At 48.3% G+C, this 18,034-nt stretch overlaps 1 protein-coding gene across 7 annotated transcripts in view; it reads left to right on the top strand.

Annotated features, from left to right (window-relative positions):
* AMPD3 (adenosine monophosphate deaminase 3) overlaps window positions 1-13,150 on the top strand; it is a 41,975-nt gene extending 28,825 nt beyond the window's left edge. For 6 of the 7 annotated variants that reach the window (XM_060159683.1, XM_060159682.1, XM_060159679.1 and 3 more), the window contains exons 8-15: window positions 1,531-1,662; window positions 2,196-2,359; window positions 3,080-3,206; window positions 5,875-6,038; window positions 7,079-7,199; window positions 8,337-8,510; window positions 10,114-10,224; window positions 11,275-13,150. In XM_060159683.1, coding sequence (XP_060015666.1) covers window positions 1,531-1,662; window positions 2,196-2,359; window positions 3,080-3,206; window positions 5,875-6,038; window positions 7,079-7,199; window positions 8,337-8,510; window positions 10,114-10,224; window positions 11,275-11,451 — 1,170 coding nt within the window. In that variant the 3' untranslated portion in view covers window positions 11,452-13,150. Of the gene's footprint in view, window positions 1-1,530; window positions 1,663-2,195; window positions 2,360-3,079; window positions 3,207-5,874; window positions 6,039-7,078; window positions 7,200-8,336; window positions 8,511-10,113; window positions 10,226-11,274 lie in introns of those variants that run through there. The other variant, XR_009542431.1, reaches the window with a different exon arrangement.
* The last annotated feature ends 4,884 nt before the right edge of the window (window positions 13,151-18,034 follow it).

The following is an 18,034-nucleotide window of genomic DNA, read 5'->3' as shown; positions in this document are numbered from 1 at the left end:
ATACGCGGGCCTCCCACTGCTGTGGCCTCTCCCGTTGCGGAGCACAAGCTCCGGACGCGCAGGCTCAGCGGCCATGGCTCCCGGGCCCAGCCACTCCGCGGCATGTGGGATCTTCCCGGACTGGGGCACGAACCCGTGTCCCCTGCATCAGCAGGCGGACTCTCAACCGCTGCGCCACCAGGGAAGCCCTCTTTGTATCTTTTGTCCATAATTTGCCCCAACTGTGCATGTTATTTTTAGTCCCATATAGTTTCTTTGCATTTTGCTGCTTGAGGAGACGTTTGTCCAGGTGCAAGTACTGTAGCACTGCAGCAAGGAGTCCCAGGTCCCAGCCTGTCTCATGGGGACTGTGAGAGGTCGTTTGTCCTCAGAGAGTAACAGGGCTGGGAGCAGCCCTGGGACAGGGGAAAAGAGTGTGTGACTTGGTCAGGGAGGTCCCTGTTCTAATTCCACTTAGGAGTTGTATGCCCTTAAGCAACTCATTTAAGCTTTTATTTCCTTGCTTATAAAATGGTGACTGCCACGTGCCTTATTGACATTACAAAGTTATTAAAATACTAACTGATGTTGCAGCTGCTATAGAAAACAGTATGGCAGCTCCTCAGGAAGTTAAATATAGAATTACCGTACATTCTAGCCATTCCACTCCTAGGTATGTACCCAAAAGAATTGAAAGCAGGGACTAAAACTGTTACTTGCACATTAATGCTTATAGCAGCATTATTCACAGTGGCCAAAAAGTGGAAGCAAACCAAGTGTCCATCAACAGATGAATGGATAAATAAAATGCACACACACACACTGGAATATTATTCAGTCCTAAAAAGGAATAAAGTACTGATATCTGCTACATCCATGGATGAAGCTTGAAAACATTATGATAAGTCAAAGAAGCCAGACACAAAAGGACAAATACTGTATGATTCCACTTGTATGAGGCATCTAGAATAGGCAAACTCATAGAGACAGAAAGGAGAATGGTGGTTACCAGGGTCTGGGGGAGCTATTGTTTAGTGGGTGCAGAGTTTCAGTTTTACAACATGAAAAGAGTTATGGGGATGGATGGTGGTGATAGTTGCATGGCAACGTGAATGTATTTTATACCACTGAACTGTATACTTAAAAATGGTTAAGAAGGTAAATTTTGTGTTATGTACATTTCACCACAATAAAAAAATCTTAAACCAGACACTGAATGAGGCAACGTGGAGAAAAGTGCCTTATGAAGTCTAAGCGGTAATAGGACACACATTATCACTGATGGTTCAGTATTTCCGGCTCACTCAGCCAGCCCTGCTCCTGGAGGCATGAGGCCCTCGATCCCCCTTTACAGAGGGCCTTGCAAAAGGACCCCAGTGCTGGCTGAGTGAGGATGCATGATCCTGGCCCTGGGACTTCCCAGGTTTTCATGCAAGAACTGACACAGAAGGTATCTTTCAGTGTGGCTCACAGAGGCCACCTTGTAAAGGCCTGAAGGGGTCATGTGTGTGGTGGCTGCATGGTGATCTGGCTGGTGTCCCTTCTCCCCAGGGCCGGCAGACGTTCCACCGCTTTGACAAGTTCAACTCCAAATACAACCCTGTGGGGGCCAGTGAGCTCCGAGACCTGTATTTGAAAACTGAAAACTACCTGGGAGGAGAGTACTTTGCTCGGATGGTCAAGGTGGGTGAGCCCTGGACCTCTCCAAGCCCTCCTCGGATTCCTGACAGCATCTGCATTCATGGGGTGGGGGCCCCGCAGGGCCTCCTGTCCTCTTCCCCTTCGTGAATCCCTGTCCATCCACCATCCAGCTCAGGCGAGGTGCAGGTGCCTGGGTGCCAAGTGCTGTGGCCCTGGCCGCTGGCTCCCGAGTGCGCAGGCTGTGCTGTGTGTGGACTGTGCTGACTGCAGGCAAGAGGAGGGGGAGGGTGTCCACCGCTGGCCCAGCTCTCGGCATCCAGGCTTGCTGCTGTGTGTTTGCAGCCTGCACCGGGTATAGGTTAGCCCCATTTGGAGATGCTTCTGCTGTCTGGCCTGGTCATGTGTGTGACTGTGCAGGTCCAAGGCCTTCTTCCCTAGGAAGGTGGAGTTAGTGCTGACGGGGCAGCAAGGGGATGTAGATCAGGCCTTCTGAGCCCAGGAGCAGGTGGCTGAGGGAGCTGCAGGATCTAGCAGCTGGGGTGCTCTGGGCTGACCTGAGCTCTTCTTGGTGCCAGGAGGTGGCCCAGGAGCTGGAGGAGAGCAAGTACCAGTACTCAGAGCCACGGCTCTCCATCTACGGCTGCAGTCCTGAGGAGTGGTCCAACCTGGCCCGCTGGTTCATCCAGCACAAGGTCTACTCACCCAACATGCGCTGGATCATCCAGGTGCCCCGGATCTAGTAAGTGAGGCAGCTGCTGTCTACCTGTGTCCTCTGGGGTCGCCAGCCTGTCCCACAGGAGCTGCTGAGTCTGTGCTGCTGAGGGACAGGGCCTGTTCCAGTGCCAGCCTAGGCCTCTCTGCCCCAGGGATTTTCCTACAGGGCGGGGTGGTTGGCAAAGACGTCCTTGTGACACTTCCACTCTGTTCTTTGAAGAACATACATGTGCAGAGGCCTGGTGGGAACTACTGCCCATCTTCTTGTCACTGTGGTTTGAGGATGGGCTATCCTTTTGGGTGAGGCCCAGGGTCTGAATGACCTGATGGGGGGTGGGCCTACACTGCTAGCCCTCTCCCTGGATATGACTCAGACCACCACTGTCCTCTCCAGTCTGGCCAGTGTGGCCCCTGGATGGGCCTGGGACACGTGGTTTAGGGGAACTGAGCTGAGGGGAGAGAGTTGGATCAGCCTGAATCCCAGCGCCCCACTCCCACATTGGCCTCTAGCTGGAGAAAGCTCTCTGATGGGTATGGGTAGGTGTTGAGTGTGCCACCAATGCCTAGTGTTGCAGAACTTGGCAAGGAGGGGAGGATCTGTATTGGAGCCCTACCTCTGAATCTACCCTGGGTGTTTAAATGGGGATCTGTGCTGCCTGAGGGAAGGGACTGGGGAGGCTGGTCTCTGATGGGCCAAGGGGGCTGTTGGGTCCACCTTAATCAGCAAGTCTCCGCTTTCCCCCAGTGACATATTTAGGTCAAAGAAGCTGCTGCCAAGCTTTGGGAAGATGCTGGAGAACATCTTCCTGCCCCTTTTTGAGGCCACCATTAATCCTCAGGATCACCGAGAGCTTCACCTCTTCCTCAGATATGTAAGTGTGGGTGGCGCCCAGGCAGTGTGCCCAGTGAGGGAGGGACGAGAGGAATCCCGGGGGGGGGGGGGGGGGTTGGGTCAGCCTTCCCTTCTAAGATCCTGTCACTGGTGTGCCCCAGGCATGAGGTGGCCAGCCCAAGAAGCTGAATTTCTAGAATAATGAGCCTGCTCCTCTGGGGCAGGCCTGCGGGCATGGGTGGGGTGCTGGGAAGGCAGCCGTGAGGCAGAAAGACTGAGGAGTTAGTTCCTGACCAGGTGGGGCTGGAAGGACTGGCCTCTGTCCCAGCTGTAGCCTCAGGTTGTTACAAATGCAGACATTTCAGGCTCCTGCTTTTGCTTAGAAACCAATGGTCCTCCCACCTTGTTTGGTTAAGCACACAAGCCCCACAAAATATATTTATCTGGTTAGTTGTGGGAGAGGGTGAGAAGGGTGGAAGAGAGACTTAACCAGAAAGGGCATCAGGGGGGCAGGAGCTGGTCCCGCCCCCTGGGTGCCCAGAACAGAGTTGGCTGCAGGTGGTGAGAAGCAAGTTCAGTGCCTGGTAGAGTTTATGGGGATGGTTTCTGACAGTGAGGGAGGTGGGGAAGATACCAGAGGGCTGGGAGTGGGGGAGGGAGGGGTGACTGAGTGAGTGTGAGTGTGTGTGTGTGAGTGTGTGTATGTGTGTGTGTGTGTGTGTGTAGTAGGGGTTGGGGGAGTTGGGGGGTTGCCAGGAAAGTTTGAAGGGGCTGAGGGACGGCACTGAATTTATGTCTTAGACAAACACCATGCAGGCTGTTGTGTGAAGAAAGGCCTGGAACAGAAGGAGCTGGAGGTGGGGGGCAAGGGGGCAAGGTGAGAGTCAGGGGCCTGCTCCAGCAATGGAGACGTGCGGGGGCCTTGAACGCAGCTCACACTGATTATTCGCTCCCTGCTCTGGTGATCCACGCCATGACGTGATCTTGCTTCTGCCTCACGGTTGCCCCCCTTGACATCATTTTGTAGGTGTTAACAGTAAGCAGCATGATTATGTGTTGCTGTGTGTTAGACACTGTGGATTATCTCACTTAATCCTCACGACCGTCCTGTGAAGCTACTAGCTCCGATTTACACATGAGGAAGTGGAAACTGAGAGATCACAGAGCTAGAAAGGGGCAGAAGTGGAATTCGTACCCAGGTCCCTGGCCCAGGTGTTGTCATCCCCACATTAAGGAAAGTGAGACGTATACAGACGGTGGGCGGGGTCCCTGGGCGGGCATGGGCACGGGTGGAGAATGGATGGGGCCTGGGCACACCCTGAAGGTGAGCAAGGGGAAAGAGTCACGGGGGGCCTCCTGGTGCCTGGCTTCGTTGGGGAGCAGATGGTGTGCCTTTCAGAGGACACTGCCAACTATGGGGGGACAGCAGGCTTGGGGAGGAGGAGTTGGGGTTTGGACATGTTTTGTGCTTGAGGCCATGGGAGGCCCAGTTTGGGGCCCTGCATTAGCAGAGCCCAGGAGAGGGGCTGACACTGCCCCCATGCTGGGCCCCCAGAGTTCAGGTGCAGCATGGAGCTAGTGAGTGCAGAGCAGAGCGGAACTCGAGGTCCGCCCTGGCACCCAGACCTGTCCAGGCCGTGCTGAGAGCTGCAGTGGGACCCTGTCATTTCCTTTGACACATAATGACTGTGACAGGGAAGATTCTGCCAAGTCCCTGGTGGTCGCTTGCTCCTCTGGGCCCCTACTGCCATTTCGGAACAGGCAGACTCAGCCGGTCCTTCAGGGGCCCCTTCCCAAAGCACAGCTGTGGCTGAGGGACAGGAGCAAAACTGCCCTGCATGCTGGCTGAGAGCTGGGTCCTTGCAGGTACATCCTCCATCAGGGCCTGACCTCTGGGAGCAGGTGACGGGAAGCCTGTGACTCGGGTGGGGCCCTGGAGGTGCAGTGTGGGCCCCAGCTGAGGTGTAAGTGCAGAGGGAGGGTGGGCATCTCCTGAGCTGCTCTGACCCCAAGAGCCATGGCTCAGCCTGCCAAGGGGCCCTCTTGGATGGCGCACACCTTGGCCTGTTTGAGAGGCATCCCAGCTGGCCACACCTGGGACATCATGGCCACTCTAGGGCATCCTCCACCTACAGCCCGAAACAGTGCAGACCCTGAGCCCGTTTAGGCTCAGAGCTGGTCGTCTCACGTGGGAAAGCTCCTTAACTGGCCCTGCTTTGCTGTCAGCCAAGCCCTCCCTCACAGGGTCACTTGAGTATTAAGTTAGCTGATGTGTGGTGAGTGCTTCAAGCAGGGCCTGACATACAGTAGGTGCAGGGGAAATGCCTGTCCCCTTCCCCCTCACAGCTGTTGTCACCGCTGCTGTTGGCACAGCCTAAGGATGGGAGGTGAGTATAGCTGCCTCACCGTTCCCCTGGCCTGGCCTGAGCTTCCCTTCACTGTTGCCACCACACAGGGGCTTGGCACTCTCCAGACTGACTTCCCGGGTACCTCTGGAAGCCCCGGAGGGACAGACTGGGGCGCTGCGCCCACTCACTATCCCTGGAAAGAATGGGGCTCAGGCAGGCCAGGGGGTCCGCAGCTGAGGTTTCACAGCTGAGAGGCCTGGGCTCCCGCGCCTTTAGCAGGCTCACCTCAGCTGCACATATACCAAGGCCTTTGGCAGCTCGTCTGCCCTGGCTTGACGCAGGACCCCTCCTCCTGCCCAGGTGACGGGGTTTGACAGCGTGGATGATGAGTCCAAGCACAGCGATCACATGTTCTCAGACAAGAGCCCCAGCCCGGACGTCTGGACCAGCGAGCAGAACCCGCCCTACAGCTACTACCTGTACTACATGTATGCCAACATCATGGTGCTCAACAACCTCCGCAGGTGGGTGAGCTGGCCCCTGTGCACACCTCAAACCAGGGGATGCTCCTGGGCCCACCCCACAGGGCATGTACCCACAGGGCACGTACCCACAGGGCTACACACACATGCAGGCGTGCCTGCTGCCACAGATACGATCACACATACAAGGCAGCCAGACCCCATGCCTGGACACACGTCCATACACACACTCACCCACACTACATGTGTGCACGTCTGTCCCTGATATGATAGAGACACAGGACCTGCTGATACACGTTCACTAACCTCCACGCCAGTGGTGTTCACACGTGCGTCTATCCATTCAGTGAATCACAGTACCTGCCATGTTAAGGCACCGTCCTGGGCACGGGACACATAATAGGGAACAAAACAGATTGCATCCACGGTGCTCACGGAGCTTCCATCCAGTGGTCTCACGCCCAGGCTCCCCACAGCGCACACATGGAGGCGAGGCCCACAAGGCAGGATGCTGAGCCAGTCCCTTCCCACACGTCTAGCGTCCTCCCACCCCTGCTGGGCCACGGGGCCTCAGAGCTCAGCCTCAGCCAGCGCTAGTTTGTGGGTGTGGAAGTTTTGAGGGGGACCATGATTGAAAGGAGACAGCCAGGGTTGGAACCTTGGGGTGAGCTCTCCGAAGTAGGGGCTCTAGTTCTAGCTCTGCTGTTGCCCTGCTCGGTGGCTTCTGACATCTGGGTTTACCCCTTTTTATAACAAGGAGGCTGGACTCCACAGTTTCTCGTGGGCTTTCCTGCTCTGAAGGTCTATGAATCTGGGCTACCAGGCCCTGGGGAAGGGGAGGAGAGGATGGAGGACTAGGCCCTCTCTTCCCAGAGATGAGGTCTCTTGGTTCTGAGGAGCTCTGGTCCTGGGCCTCAGCACCTGGGGAGAGGTTGTTTCCAGAGTGCCCTGCCTCAGCGGTGCGGACCCTGCCATGGGGGACTGTCTCCCTTGGAGTGGGCCCTGAGCTAGCAGTGCAGGCCTGTGGGGCCCGGGGCAGGTGGACCAGGGGGTTCTTTCTCACCACAAGCCTCCGTCTGCAGGGAACGGGGCCTGAGCACGTTCCTGTTCCGGCCTCACTGCGGGGAGTCTGGCTCCATCACTCACTTGGTATCTGCTTTCCTGACTGCCGACAACATTTCCCATGGGCTGCTCCTCAAGAAGGTAACCGGGCCCCTGATAGATGGCTGCCCTGCAGTGACAGTCCCGCTCGGGGCTGCCCTGGGGAGGAGTGGGACCACCTGGGCTCCTGCCTGCGCCCTGGGAGGCTCTGGCCAGTGATACAGGAAGGCCGGGCCTTTTTCTGGGCTGTGCCGTCTGTAGTCTCTTGGCTTCATATTTAATTATGAAAAAACATAGCCAAATACATCACAATTTAGATTTTCAAAAAAATGGAGAAATGGAAAAAAGTCCTTATTGCTATTACTTTAATAGAAACAGCATTATTAGCTTTTTAGTATTTCCAATTCCCATCTTTTTCCAGAACATATTTCTAATGTGCTTATTATCATACAGAACACAGATTTTTGGTTCCTTCTTCATCCCTTATCGTCACAAGCGTTTTTCTGCGCTGTTCATTCTAAAGGCTGCTGAAAGGACGGCTGCCACTTGGTTGGGCTGTGCCTGATTCAGCCAGGCTCTAGCTGTTGCACAGAATCCACCCAACTTTTTGCTCGTGTAAATCATGCTACCATGAACTCTATGCATTGTCTTCTCCGTATTTTGACTCACTTCCATAGGAAGGATATTTGTTCAAACTCCTCTCCTTCCCTGGTCCTGGGGAGGTCGAACTGTGTTTCACATTTCTGTGTGGGGTGGCTGCTACATCAGAGAACCACTCTAGCCCGGTCAGGTCCGCCCCTTCCTACCTCCGAGGAGCTGCAGTGTTTACAGTCTCAACCTGAATGTTTGTGGTCAGAGCGCAAAGCAACAAAAGTGGGCATCTCCAGGACTGACCTATTGGGGTCAGCTCCTGGGGGAGGGCAGCTGAGGACGTAGGTTGGGGTCAGCCCGGGGCCTTGTAGGTGCCCTTCCCTTCCTGCCCTGAGCTGTGCCTCCAGTCTGGAGCCAGGAGGGAGCGCTTAGTGGGCAGGAGAGCAGTCCCAGGGAGGGGTGGGCCCTGATGCAGTAGTGAGGTAAATGTGGAGGGTGGGCCTGGGGGTCCTGGCGTTGTGGAGCTCGGGGTGACTGGGGGCTCCCGCAGACACTGCCCGGACCCCTGGTTTCCCCTGGTGAATGCTTCTCCCATCCCTCCCTCCCCTCGCTGGCTCTTGTTTCCTGAGTTTGGTGGTTCTTTTGCAGAGTCCGGTGTTGCAGTATCTCTACTACCTTGCTCAGATCCCCATTGCCATGTCTCCTCTTAGCAACAACAGTCTGTTCCTCGAATATTCCAAAAACCCTCTGAGGGAGTTCCTGCATAAGGGACTGCATGTTTCTCTCTCCACCGATGACCCCATGCAGTTCCACTACACGAAGGTGAGGACTTTAGGGGAAGATAAGGACTGTAGGGCCTCCCACTGCCGGCACCTGAGCACATGGCTCAGCTCTGCCTTTGGGGTGGCATTGGTGGCCCACTGAAGACAAGAGGTAACTTTCTGGTGGGCGAAGTGCTCCTTCCAGGAGCCCTCGGGGTTCTTGAATCTTTGAGGATTTTTCTTTGCCTTTCATTTTCCGTCTTTGATATTCACTAGCTCTGTGATGTTGGTAGAGCTACTTACTTGACCTCTCTGTATTTTATCCTTCTTCATGTGTAAAATAGGCATAAAATTGTTCCTATGTCCACCTCTACCTTATTCTAAGGATTCATTAAGATAATGAATCAGTGTCTAATGTAGTGTCTGCGTACAGCGTGTATTAAAGATGTTAGCTACCATTTTTGTTACCACTATTATTACTAGCACACTGTGGATCTCTGGGAAACTGAAGAGGAAGGGAAAGGCGATGCCATGCATCACTTAGTGTACAAGCACGTTTGGGTGGTACTGATAAGACCAGCCACGGATTAGTAAAAATAGAGGTGCCTGGGTCTTCTATGACAGGCTCCAAGCTCCAAGCTTCTGGTCTCAGGACCCCTTTATATTATGAAGAACTGAGGCCCTCAGAGAGCTGTGGTTGACATGCCTTGTATATAGTGATAACTTAACTGTGTGAAATTGAAAAATATTAACTCATGTAAAATAACACTAATAAATCATTAAATGTTAACAAACTTAGCAATTTTTATGAGAATAACCATATTTCTGCAAACTACAATAACAAAATACTGAGAATGGCAAGAATGGCGTTTTGAAAATCTCTTTAATGTCTAGTTTGATAGAGGACAGCTGGATTCTCATCTCTGCTTCTTCAGTTAATCTGCTGTGATAAATTACTTTTATCAAAGTGTATGAAGAAAATCTTGCCTCACAAAATGCATAGTTGGAAAAGGGAGGACCTTCCAGAGGCCTTGGGGACCCTCAGGAATGCTGGGACCATGTTTTCAGAACCACTGCTCTACAATACAGAGGCAATGATGTGGCAAAGAGGTGACGGAAGGGCTTGTGATAAATGTCAGACGTTTCACATCCCAGAGGACAAAGTATAAGCACAGCTCAAACCCAAATGCTTCTGGGCTAACACTATCTCACTACTGATCCTTGATCGCTTCTCATTCCTATTTAATGTTCCATCTCTGTTCTTTACTCAGATTAACTTTTATTTTGGATGATCCTAAGAAAATGTGTTAAATACAAAGCAAGACTATAGGATGGGTACTAAAAGTGTGCACGACAGGGAGACAGGCACAGGAGAGCAGGCTGGCATCCCCAGTCGTGGGCACAGGGCTTGGAACATGTGTTGGTCAACAGATAAATCTGTAGGTGTTCTTTGATATATCTGGCTTTGGCAACCTGAGCTTTCACACAAAGATCTCCGGAGTTTGTAATTTAAAGGTGGGGGGATATTGTTTTATTATTCAGGTGCCAGTCCTTAAAGAAAAATGAAATCTGCAATGTCAGTCTGATGTTTCTAGCTTGGGAAATATGTGAAGCATTGAAATGGATAGTCTCCCATCTAACACATTTACTTTGGGGGAATCTAGGAAGCACTTATGGAAGAATACGCAATTGCGGCTCAAGTGTGGAAGCTGAGCACGTGTGACCTGTGTGAGATCGCCAGGAACAGTGTGCTGCAGAGCGGCCTCTCGCATCAGGTACGCCGTGTGATTGCACCACCCCATCCCGCCTGTCCTTTCAACACACGTGTACATCGGATGCCTGCTGTGTGCCAGGCACTTTCTTGGCCCTGGGACTGGGGATGAACAGAACAAGCAGGGTCTCTGTCACACTGAAAACTCATATTCTAGGGGAGAACGCTGTGGAGACCCCTGAATTTTCATGGATGCTCTGTCACCTTTTTCTGACCTCTGCTCAAATGTCACCTCCTCAGAGAGGCCTCCCCTGATCACCCACTCTACAATAGCCACACACTTGCCCTCATTCTCCATCATAACATTTATTACTATATGACATTGCCATATGTAGTCATGTGTTTTTCTGTCTTGCCTTCTAGAATGTAAGTTCAGCATTACAGCCCTGGGGCCTAGAATAGACCCTGGCACATAGTGGGCACTCAATACTTCTATAGTACCTAGCTTGAATAGAAAACTCTAGGGATGGGACCCAGACATCAGTAATTACAAAAAAATTTTTTGTAGCTCCCTAGGTGATTCTGACATGGAGCCAGGGTTGAGAACCATTGCTCCAGATGGTGTCTTAGGTCCCTGGGTACCTTCACTGGGTGGTGTCACTGGTACAGGGAGAGGGCTGCATCTTGCTCTTGTTGGATGCTGATGTAGACAAGAGTTAAGGCTCAAGATTCATTTTGTGGGGACATGATTCCTTGGACTGGCTGTCCCCAGACACACCTGTGCTCTTGTCAGCTCCCGGGAGAGCCTTGCTAGAGTCTTCACGCCTTCATCTTGCCTTCTTCATTGCCAGCAGCTCTTGTAGTTCTTTGCCTTTCTGACCAAGGAAAGCACAGTTGGAAATGACGGGAATGAATGTGGTTGTCAGGGTGACAAGCTCGAGGAGAGGGAGGCCAGGAGGAATTTTATAAGAGCTCTGTGGGGAAAGATGTCTTGATGGAGGACCTGCTTTGGAGGACTAGCCTGACTTGGTGTGGTTAATGTCAGAGCTGCCATGTGGATATAGAAAGTGATTCTAAGGTATATTGTTTCATTTGTATTTCTCTTGGTCCACAGGAAAAGCAAAAATTTCTGGGACAAAATTATTATAAAGAGGGACCTGAAGGAAATGATATTCGAAAGACAAATGTTGCTCAGATCCGGATGGCGTTCCGATATGAGACCTTATGCAATGAGCTCAGCTTCCTGTCTGACGCCATGAAATCAGAAGAGATCACAGCCCTGACCAAGTAGTCGAGCACTAGACATGCATTTTAACTTTCTGGTTTAATTTCAAATCTGCTGTGATTAACAGTGTTCAAGATACCAAACTATCCTCCACGGAGAGGATGCCTGTGAAGAACTTTCAAACTAGTGATTTTTGGTTGCACTGTTCACTTTAAGGTCTAATATGCCCACTTCTGTTAATATTTTTGAGTAATAGATGGTGAATCCTCCTTGGGGATCTGGGAGCTAGACACTTGTCTATATTCATTCCTAATTTTCCAGATGTTTCTCTTGAAAGTGCTAATGCTTGCATTGTTGGGGCAAGGATCTTACATGGTCCAGTGCCCACTGATATAAGAGGGCTGTGTGGTTTTCTGCCACAGTCCTCTCTGTAGGCCCTGCAGACTAGTTGGTATTTGTTCATTTCAGCCTCTGATGGGCTGGCTGCCTTAAAGTCTGTTTCAAAGCTCCCTTTCATAAAGGAGCTACTTCGAGAGAATTAGAAAACTTCCTTTGTTGTGCTTTTTTTTTTTTTTTAATGAGTTTTTAAAACTTTTATTTAGCCTCCCTCCCTTTCTATTTAGGAAACCAAATATTCACATCACAACCATCACTCCTATTTTGGGTCTTGGTTTCCTCATCTGAAAGGTGAGAGTTTGCACTAGATGAGTGATTTTCAGGTGGTGGTCTGTGAGTTCGCCTCCTGGACCACTTCAAGGCAGGGGTGGGCAGGGGGGAATGAGGTTCTGGGGTGCTGCTTTTACTTCTTCAAGGTGACTCTGCTTTCATCAGTTTTACATTGGGACTTCTGTGTATTTACATTTGAACTAAGGACTTTGAAAAGCACAGGACTAGATGACCTCTGTTCTTTTTGGCTTTAATATTCTATGATTGTAGCCCAATTATCATTTTACTTATGAAGAGTTAGGGCCACAGAAGTAAAGTTTGCTTAAGGTCACACAGCTCTAATAAGTAATAGGACTAGAACTAGGTTTCCCTAATCCTAATCCAGTCCTTTCCCCACTATTCCATCAGACCTCACAAATGTAGATTTTTTTGGTCACTGTAACCTGGTGCATTCCCCCCCCCCCCAGGTGAAATCTCACCTTTACCTAATATGCAGACTTCTTCAGAAGATCTAAGTGGTCCCTGGGGCCAGGTAGAAAGCATTTTTAAAGACTAGTCTGAATTTAAGCTTTACCAATGTATTCTTCATCTGTGTTACTAGTGCCTGGTACATAGTAGGTGCTCAATATATGTATATTAAATAAATGAATGAATTTCCTCTTTTGGCAACTTTTTAAGGATGTGTGCTTCTGGTACTCACCAAGCTGCTCAAGGACCTTCCTGTCTATCTCTGTGGGCAAATGCAGACTACAGGAAGCCCTTCTGAATTATTACAGAGTTAGAAGAACCCGATTTTTGCCTGTGAAAATGCTTACCTGACTTTAGATTGTTTTGTCCTGTTACTTTATAATGCTTATCACCTCTACTGGTCAACTTAGTACAAACAATAAATGTAGTCTTTTTACTAGGCAGACATGTGCTATCTTACAGCTAATCATGAAATTAAATGAAAACCGAGTATTTGTGTTAGGCATCCACTATTTTTTGAAAAGCCATTTGTATACTTTTGCCCTAACATAGCAAGTACTGTACAGTTTTTCATTGTCATTTTATCTGTATCAAGTATTTGTTTTTATTATTAAAGTCTGTTAGGACTGTGGCTAACTAGTAGTTTTAAACTATTTAAGGCATATCTTTAAGTTTTTAAGAAAGATGGGCATCATGAAAAGCTATCAATAATAATTACTAGTTTATCTGTTTACTAAGGTTCAGGTATGGATGACATTCACTAGGAAAACTCAGAAATTTTGAACTGAAGCTTGCAAAGTAAGCTTTACAAAGCAAAACCCAGAAGGTAAAACTTTGCTTTTTTTCCTCTAACTTCTGCTGTAACAGTTCATGACCAAAGCCTCACATGGTCATTTCCTTTTCCTTGGATATAACTTCAGTCTGTTCAGCCAACACCTGTTGGATTTTACCTGTCCTGCAAGCTTTTCAGATACCTTTTTCTATAGCACTGTGCACTGTTATTACATCATTGTACCTAATTGGCCTTTTTGGGTGGATCTCTACTTTCTTTTGTGATCAGAGCTGGACTCAAAACCAATTGTATACTAGCCCACATTTCTAAAAGAATGGTTTTTGAGGCATGTTATCCCTTGCTTACTCTAAAAGGCTCAAGTTCACATTATATGTTACTTCAAACTGCATTGCTGAAATGATCAATATTATTGTTCTTTGCCTCATAAAAACCAATCAAGCTCCTGGGATGGTATTTACCAAGGCCTGTCCTGGGCCTTTACTTTCTCTTACCTTGGATAAAGCTGAGTTGAAAGCACATCCCTATGGCTTTCTCTTTACTTGTTTGAGTGCTGTGTTGGTGAAACAATATTGACCTTTCTCTGGGTTTGCAGATACAACTGAAGGTGATATGTTGGTAATATACCTAGGTATTCTCTACCTGAACTACGACTGTTATAAAGAACAAGTATAGAGGGGGCAGAGTCAAGATGGTGGTGGGTGAGGATGCAGAGTTCACGTCTCCCCACAACTAGGGTGCCTGCTGGACACTGGTGGGGGACCTCGACGCCTAAGGAGACGGGAAGAACCCCCGAGCGACCGGGTAGGACTGGGTAGGAGGGGGCAGTGAGGGGGGAGAAGTGGAGGCTGGACAGGACCAATGCACCTGAGGGGTAGTTGGGAGAGGGGAGGGGTTTCCACTCCTGGAGGGACCCTTGGGGCTTGGAGGATCAAGGGGGAGTATGCCTAGTATCTCCCCTGACCAACTGGGACCCAGGAAGCCTGCTGGGCTCCCAGGCCAGGTCCCTTGCCCTCCAAGACCCCCATCTGGGCTGCATGGGTCCTTGGGGCATAGGAGGGAAGCGGGGACATGAGGAGAGGTGGATGGGAGGGGCCCTCTGGGACGGGAGGATCAGGGGAGGTGTGGCAGGTGTTTCCCCCTCACCCACTTGGGGCCTGAGAAGCCTGCTGGGCTCCCGGGCCTGGTCCTCCATTCTCCAAGGCCCCCTCCAGCCTCATGGGTCCTAGGGCATAGGAGGGAAGGAGCAGGTAGAAGAAGAGAGTCCAATGGGGAGGGGCCCTGTGGGATCAGAGGATTGGGGGGATGTGCCTAGTGTTTCCCCCACCCACTCAGGCCCAGTGAGCCTGCTCGGGTCCTGGACCTGTTCCTCTGCCCTCCAGGGCTGGGGCCCCTCCTGTTGCATTAAGCCTAAGCCCCCCTCCATTCCCCCACCCCTAGGGCCTTTTCCTGCCCTGTGGGTCCTAAGCATAGGCCCTGCCTACTACCTAAACACCACCCCTGCCTAAGCCCCACCCCCCCATAGCCAAGGCCTTTTCAAGCTTTTTTTTTTTTTACTATTGTGGTTTTGTTTTACCATTCAGGTGTTGTTTTCATCTATATTTTTATTTTTTTATTCTTTCTAACATGTCTGTCAGTTTTCTAATCTAATTTTATTTTTTACACTTCGTTATTGTTCTCCTTTTTTTGCTGCCCCATGCAGCTCGTGGGATCTTGGTTCACGAGCCCGGGGCTGGGTCAGAGCTCCTGTGGTGGGAGCTCCGAGTCCAAACCACTGGCCTGACAGAGAATATTCCCAGACCCCAGGGAATATTCATCAGAGTGAGGTCCTCATTTCGGCACTAAGACCCAGCTCTACCCAACAGCCTACAAACTCCAGTGCTGGAAGCCTCAGGCGAAACAACCAGCAAAACAGGAACACAATCCCAGCCATGCAAAAAAAAAAAGAAAATGAGATGACAAAAAAATATGTTACTGATGAAGGAGCAAGGTAAAAACCTACAAGACCAAATAAATTAAGAGGAAATAGGCAATCTACCTGAAAAATAATTCAGAGATATGATAGTAAAGATGATCTAGAATCTCAGAAACAGAATGGAGGCATGAATTAAGAAAATGTAAGAAATGTTTAACAAAGATCTAGAAGAACTAAAGAACAAACGAACAGAGATGAACAACACAATAACTGAAATGAAAAATAGACTAGAAGGAATCAATAACAGAATAACTGAGGGAGAAGAATGAATAAGTGAGTGGGAAGACAGAATGGTGGAAATAACTGCCAAGGAGCAGAATAAAGAAAAAATGAAAAGACACTCTCAGAGACCTCTGGGACAACACTAAATGCACCAACATTCGAAGTATAGGGGTCCCAGAAGAAGAAGAGAAAAAGAAAGGGTCTGAGAAAATATTTGAAGAGATTATAGTGGAAAACTTCCCTAACATGGGAAAGGAAATAGTCACCCAAGTCCAGGAAGTGCAGAGAGTCCCATACAGGATAAACCCTAGGAAAAACAGACTAAGACACATATTAATCAAACAAAAATTCATGAAAAAATATTAAGAGCAGTAAGGGAAAAACAAAAAATAACATACAAAGGAATCCCCATAAGGTTATCAGCTGATTTTTCAGCAGAAACTGCAGGCCAGAAGGGAGTGGAAAGATATGCTTAAAGTGATGAAAGAGAAACACCTACACCAAGATTAATCTACCCAGCAAGAATCTCATTCAGATTCGATGGAGAAATCAAAAGCTTTTTCAGACAAGCAAAACCTAAGAGAATTCAGCACCACCAAACCAGCTTTACAACAAATGCTAAAGGAACTTCTCCTGGCGGGAAACACAAGAGAAGAAAAAGACCCACAAAAACAAACCCAAAACAATTAAAATGGTAACAGGAATATACATCTTGATGATAACCTTGAATGCAAATGGATTAAATGCCCCAATCAAAAGACACAGACTGGCTGAATGGATACAAAAACAAGATGCATATATATGCTGTCTACAAGAGACCCACTTCAGACCTAGGGATACATACAGACTGAAAGTGAAGGGATGGAAAAAGATATTCCATGCAAATGGAAATCAAAAGAAAGCTGGAGTAGCAATACTCGTATCAGATAAAATAGACTTTAAAATAGACTGTTACAAGAGATAAGGACACTACATAATGATCAAGGGATCAATCCAAGAAAAAAATATAACAATTATAAATATGCACCCAACAGAGGAGTACCTCAATACATAAGGCAAATGCTAAAACAACCATAAAAGGGGAAACGGACAGTAACACAGTAACAGTAGGGGACTTTTAACACCCCACTTACACCAATGGACAGATCATCCAAACAAAATAAATAAGGAAACACAAGCTTTAAATGACACAATAGACCAGACAGATTTAATTGATATTTATAGAACATTCCACCTGCAAGTGGCAGAATACACTTTCTACTCAAGTGCACATGGAACATTCTCCAGAGTAGATCACACCTTGGGCCACAAATCAAGCCTCGGAAAATTTAAGAAAATTGAAATCGTATCCAGCATCTTTTCTGACCACAATGGGATGAGATTGGAAATCAATTACAGGAAAAAAACTAAAAAACACAAATACATGGATGCTAAACAGTGCACTACTAAATAACCAAGAGATCACTGAAGAAATCAAAGAAGAAATTAAAAAATACATAGAAACAGATGATAATTAAAACACTACGACCCAAAAATTATGGGATGCAGCAAAAGCAGTTCTAAGAGGGAAGCTTATAGCAATTCAATCTCACCTCAAGAGACAAGAAAAATCTCAAACAATCTAACCTTACACCTAAAGCAACTAGAGAAAGAACAAAGAAAACCCAAAGTCAGTAGAAGGAAAGAAATAATAAAGATCAGAGCAGAAATAAATGAAATAGAAATAAAACAATAGCAAAGACCAATAAAACTAAAAGTTGGTTCTTTGAGAAGATAAAATGGATAAACCTTTAGCCAGACTCATCAAGAAAAAGAGAGGATGCAAATCAGTAAAATCAGAAATAGGGGAAATCACAACTGACACTGCAGAAATACAAAGGATTATAAGAGACTACTGCAAACAACTATGTGCCAATAAAATGGACAACCTCAAAGAAATGGACAAATTCTTGGAAAGGTACAATTTTCCAAGACTGAACCAGGAAGAATTACAGAATATAAACAGACCTATCACAAGTAATGAAATTGAAACTGTAATTAAAAATCTTCCAAAAAATGTCTAGGATCAGATGGCTTCACAGGTGAATTCTAGCAAACATTTAGAGAAGAGCTAACACTGACCCTTCTCAAACTCTTCCAAAAAATTGCAGAGGGAAGAACACTCCCAAATTTGTTGTACAAAGCCACCATCACCCTGATACCAAAACCAGACAAAGATACAACAAAAAAAGAAAATTACAGACCAATATCACTGATGAACACAGATGCAAAAATCCTCAACAAAATACTAGCAAACAGACTCCAACAACACATTGAAAGGATCATACACCATGATCAAGTGGGATTTATCCCAGGGATGCAAGGATTCTTCAATATACACAAATCAATCAATGTGATACACCACATTAACAAATTAAGTAATAAAAACCATATGATCATCTCAATAGGTGCAGAAAAAGCTTTTGACAAAATTCCACACACATTTATGATAAAAACTCTCCAGAAAATGAGCATAGAGGGAACCTACC

This window comes from Lagenorhynchus albirostris, chromosome 9 (assembly GCF_949774975.1).
Source record: "Lagenorhynchus albirostris chromosome 9, mLagAlb1.1, whole genome shotgun sequence".
Classification (NCBI taxonomy): Eukaryota; Metazoa; Chordata; class Mammalia; order Artiodactyla; family Delphinidae; genus Lagenorhynchus; species Lagenorhynchus albirostris.
The sequence above is the reverse complement of the archived record's forward strand: the minus strand, read 5'-3'. Positions and strand labels throughout refer to the sequence as shown.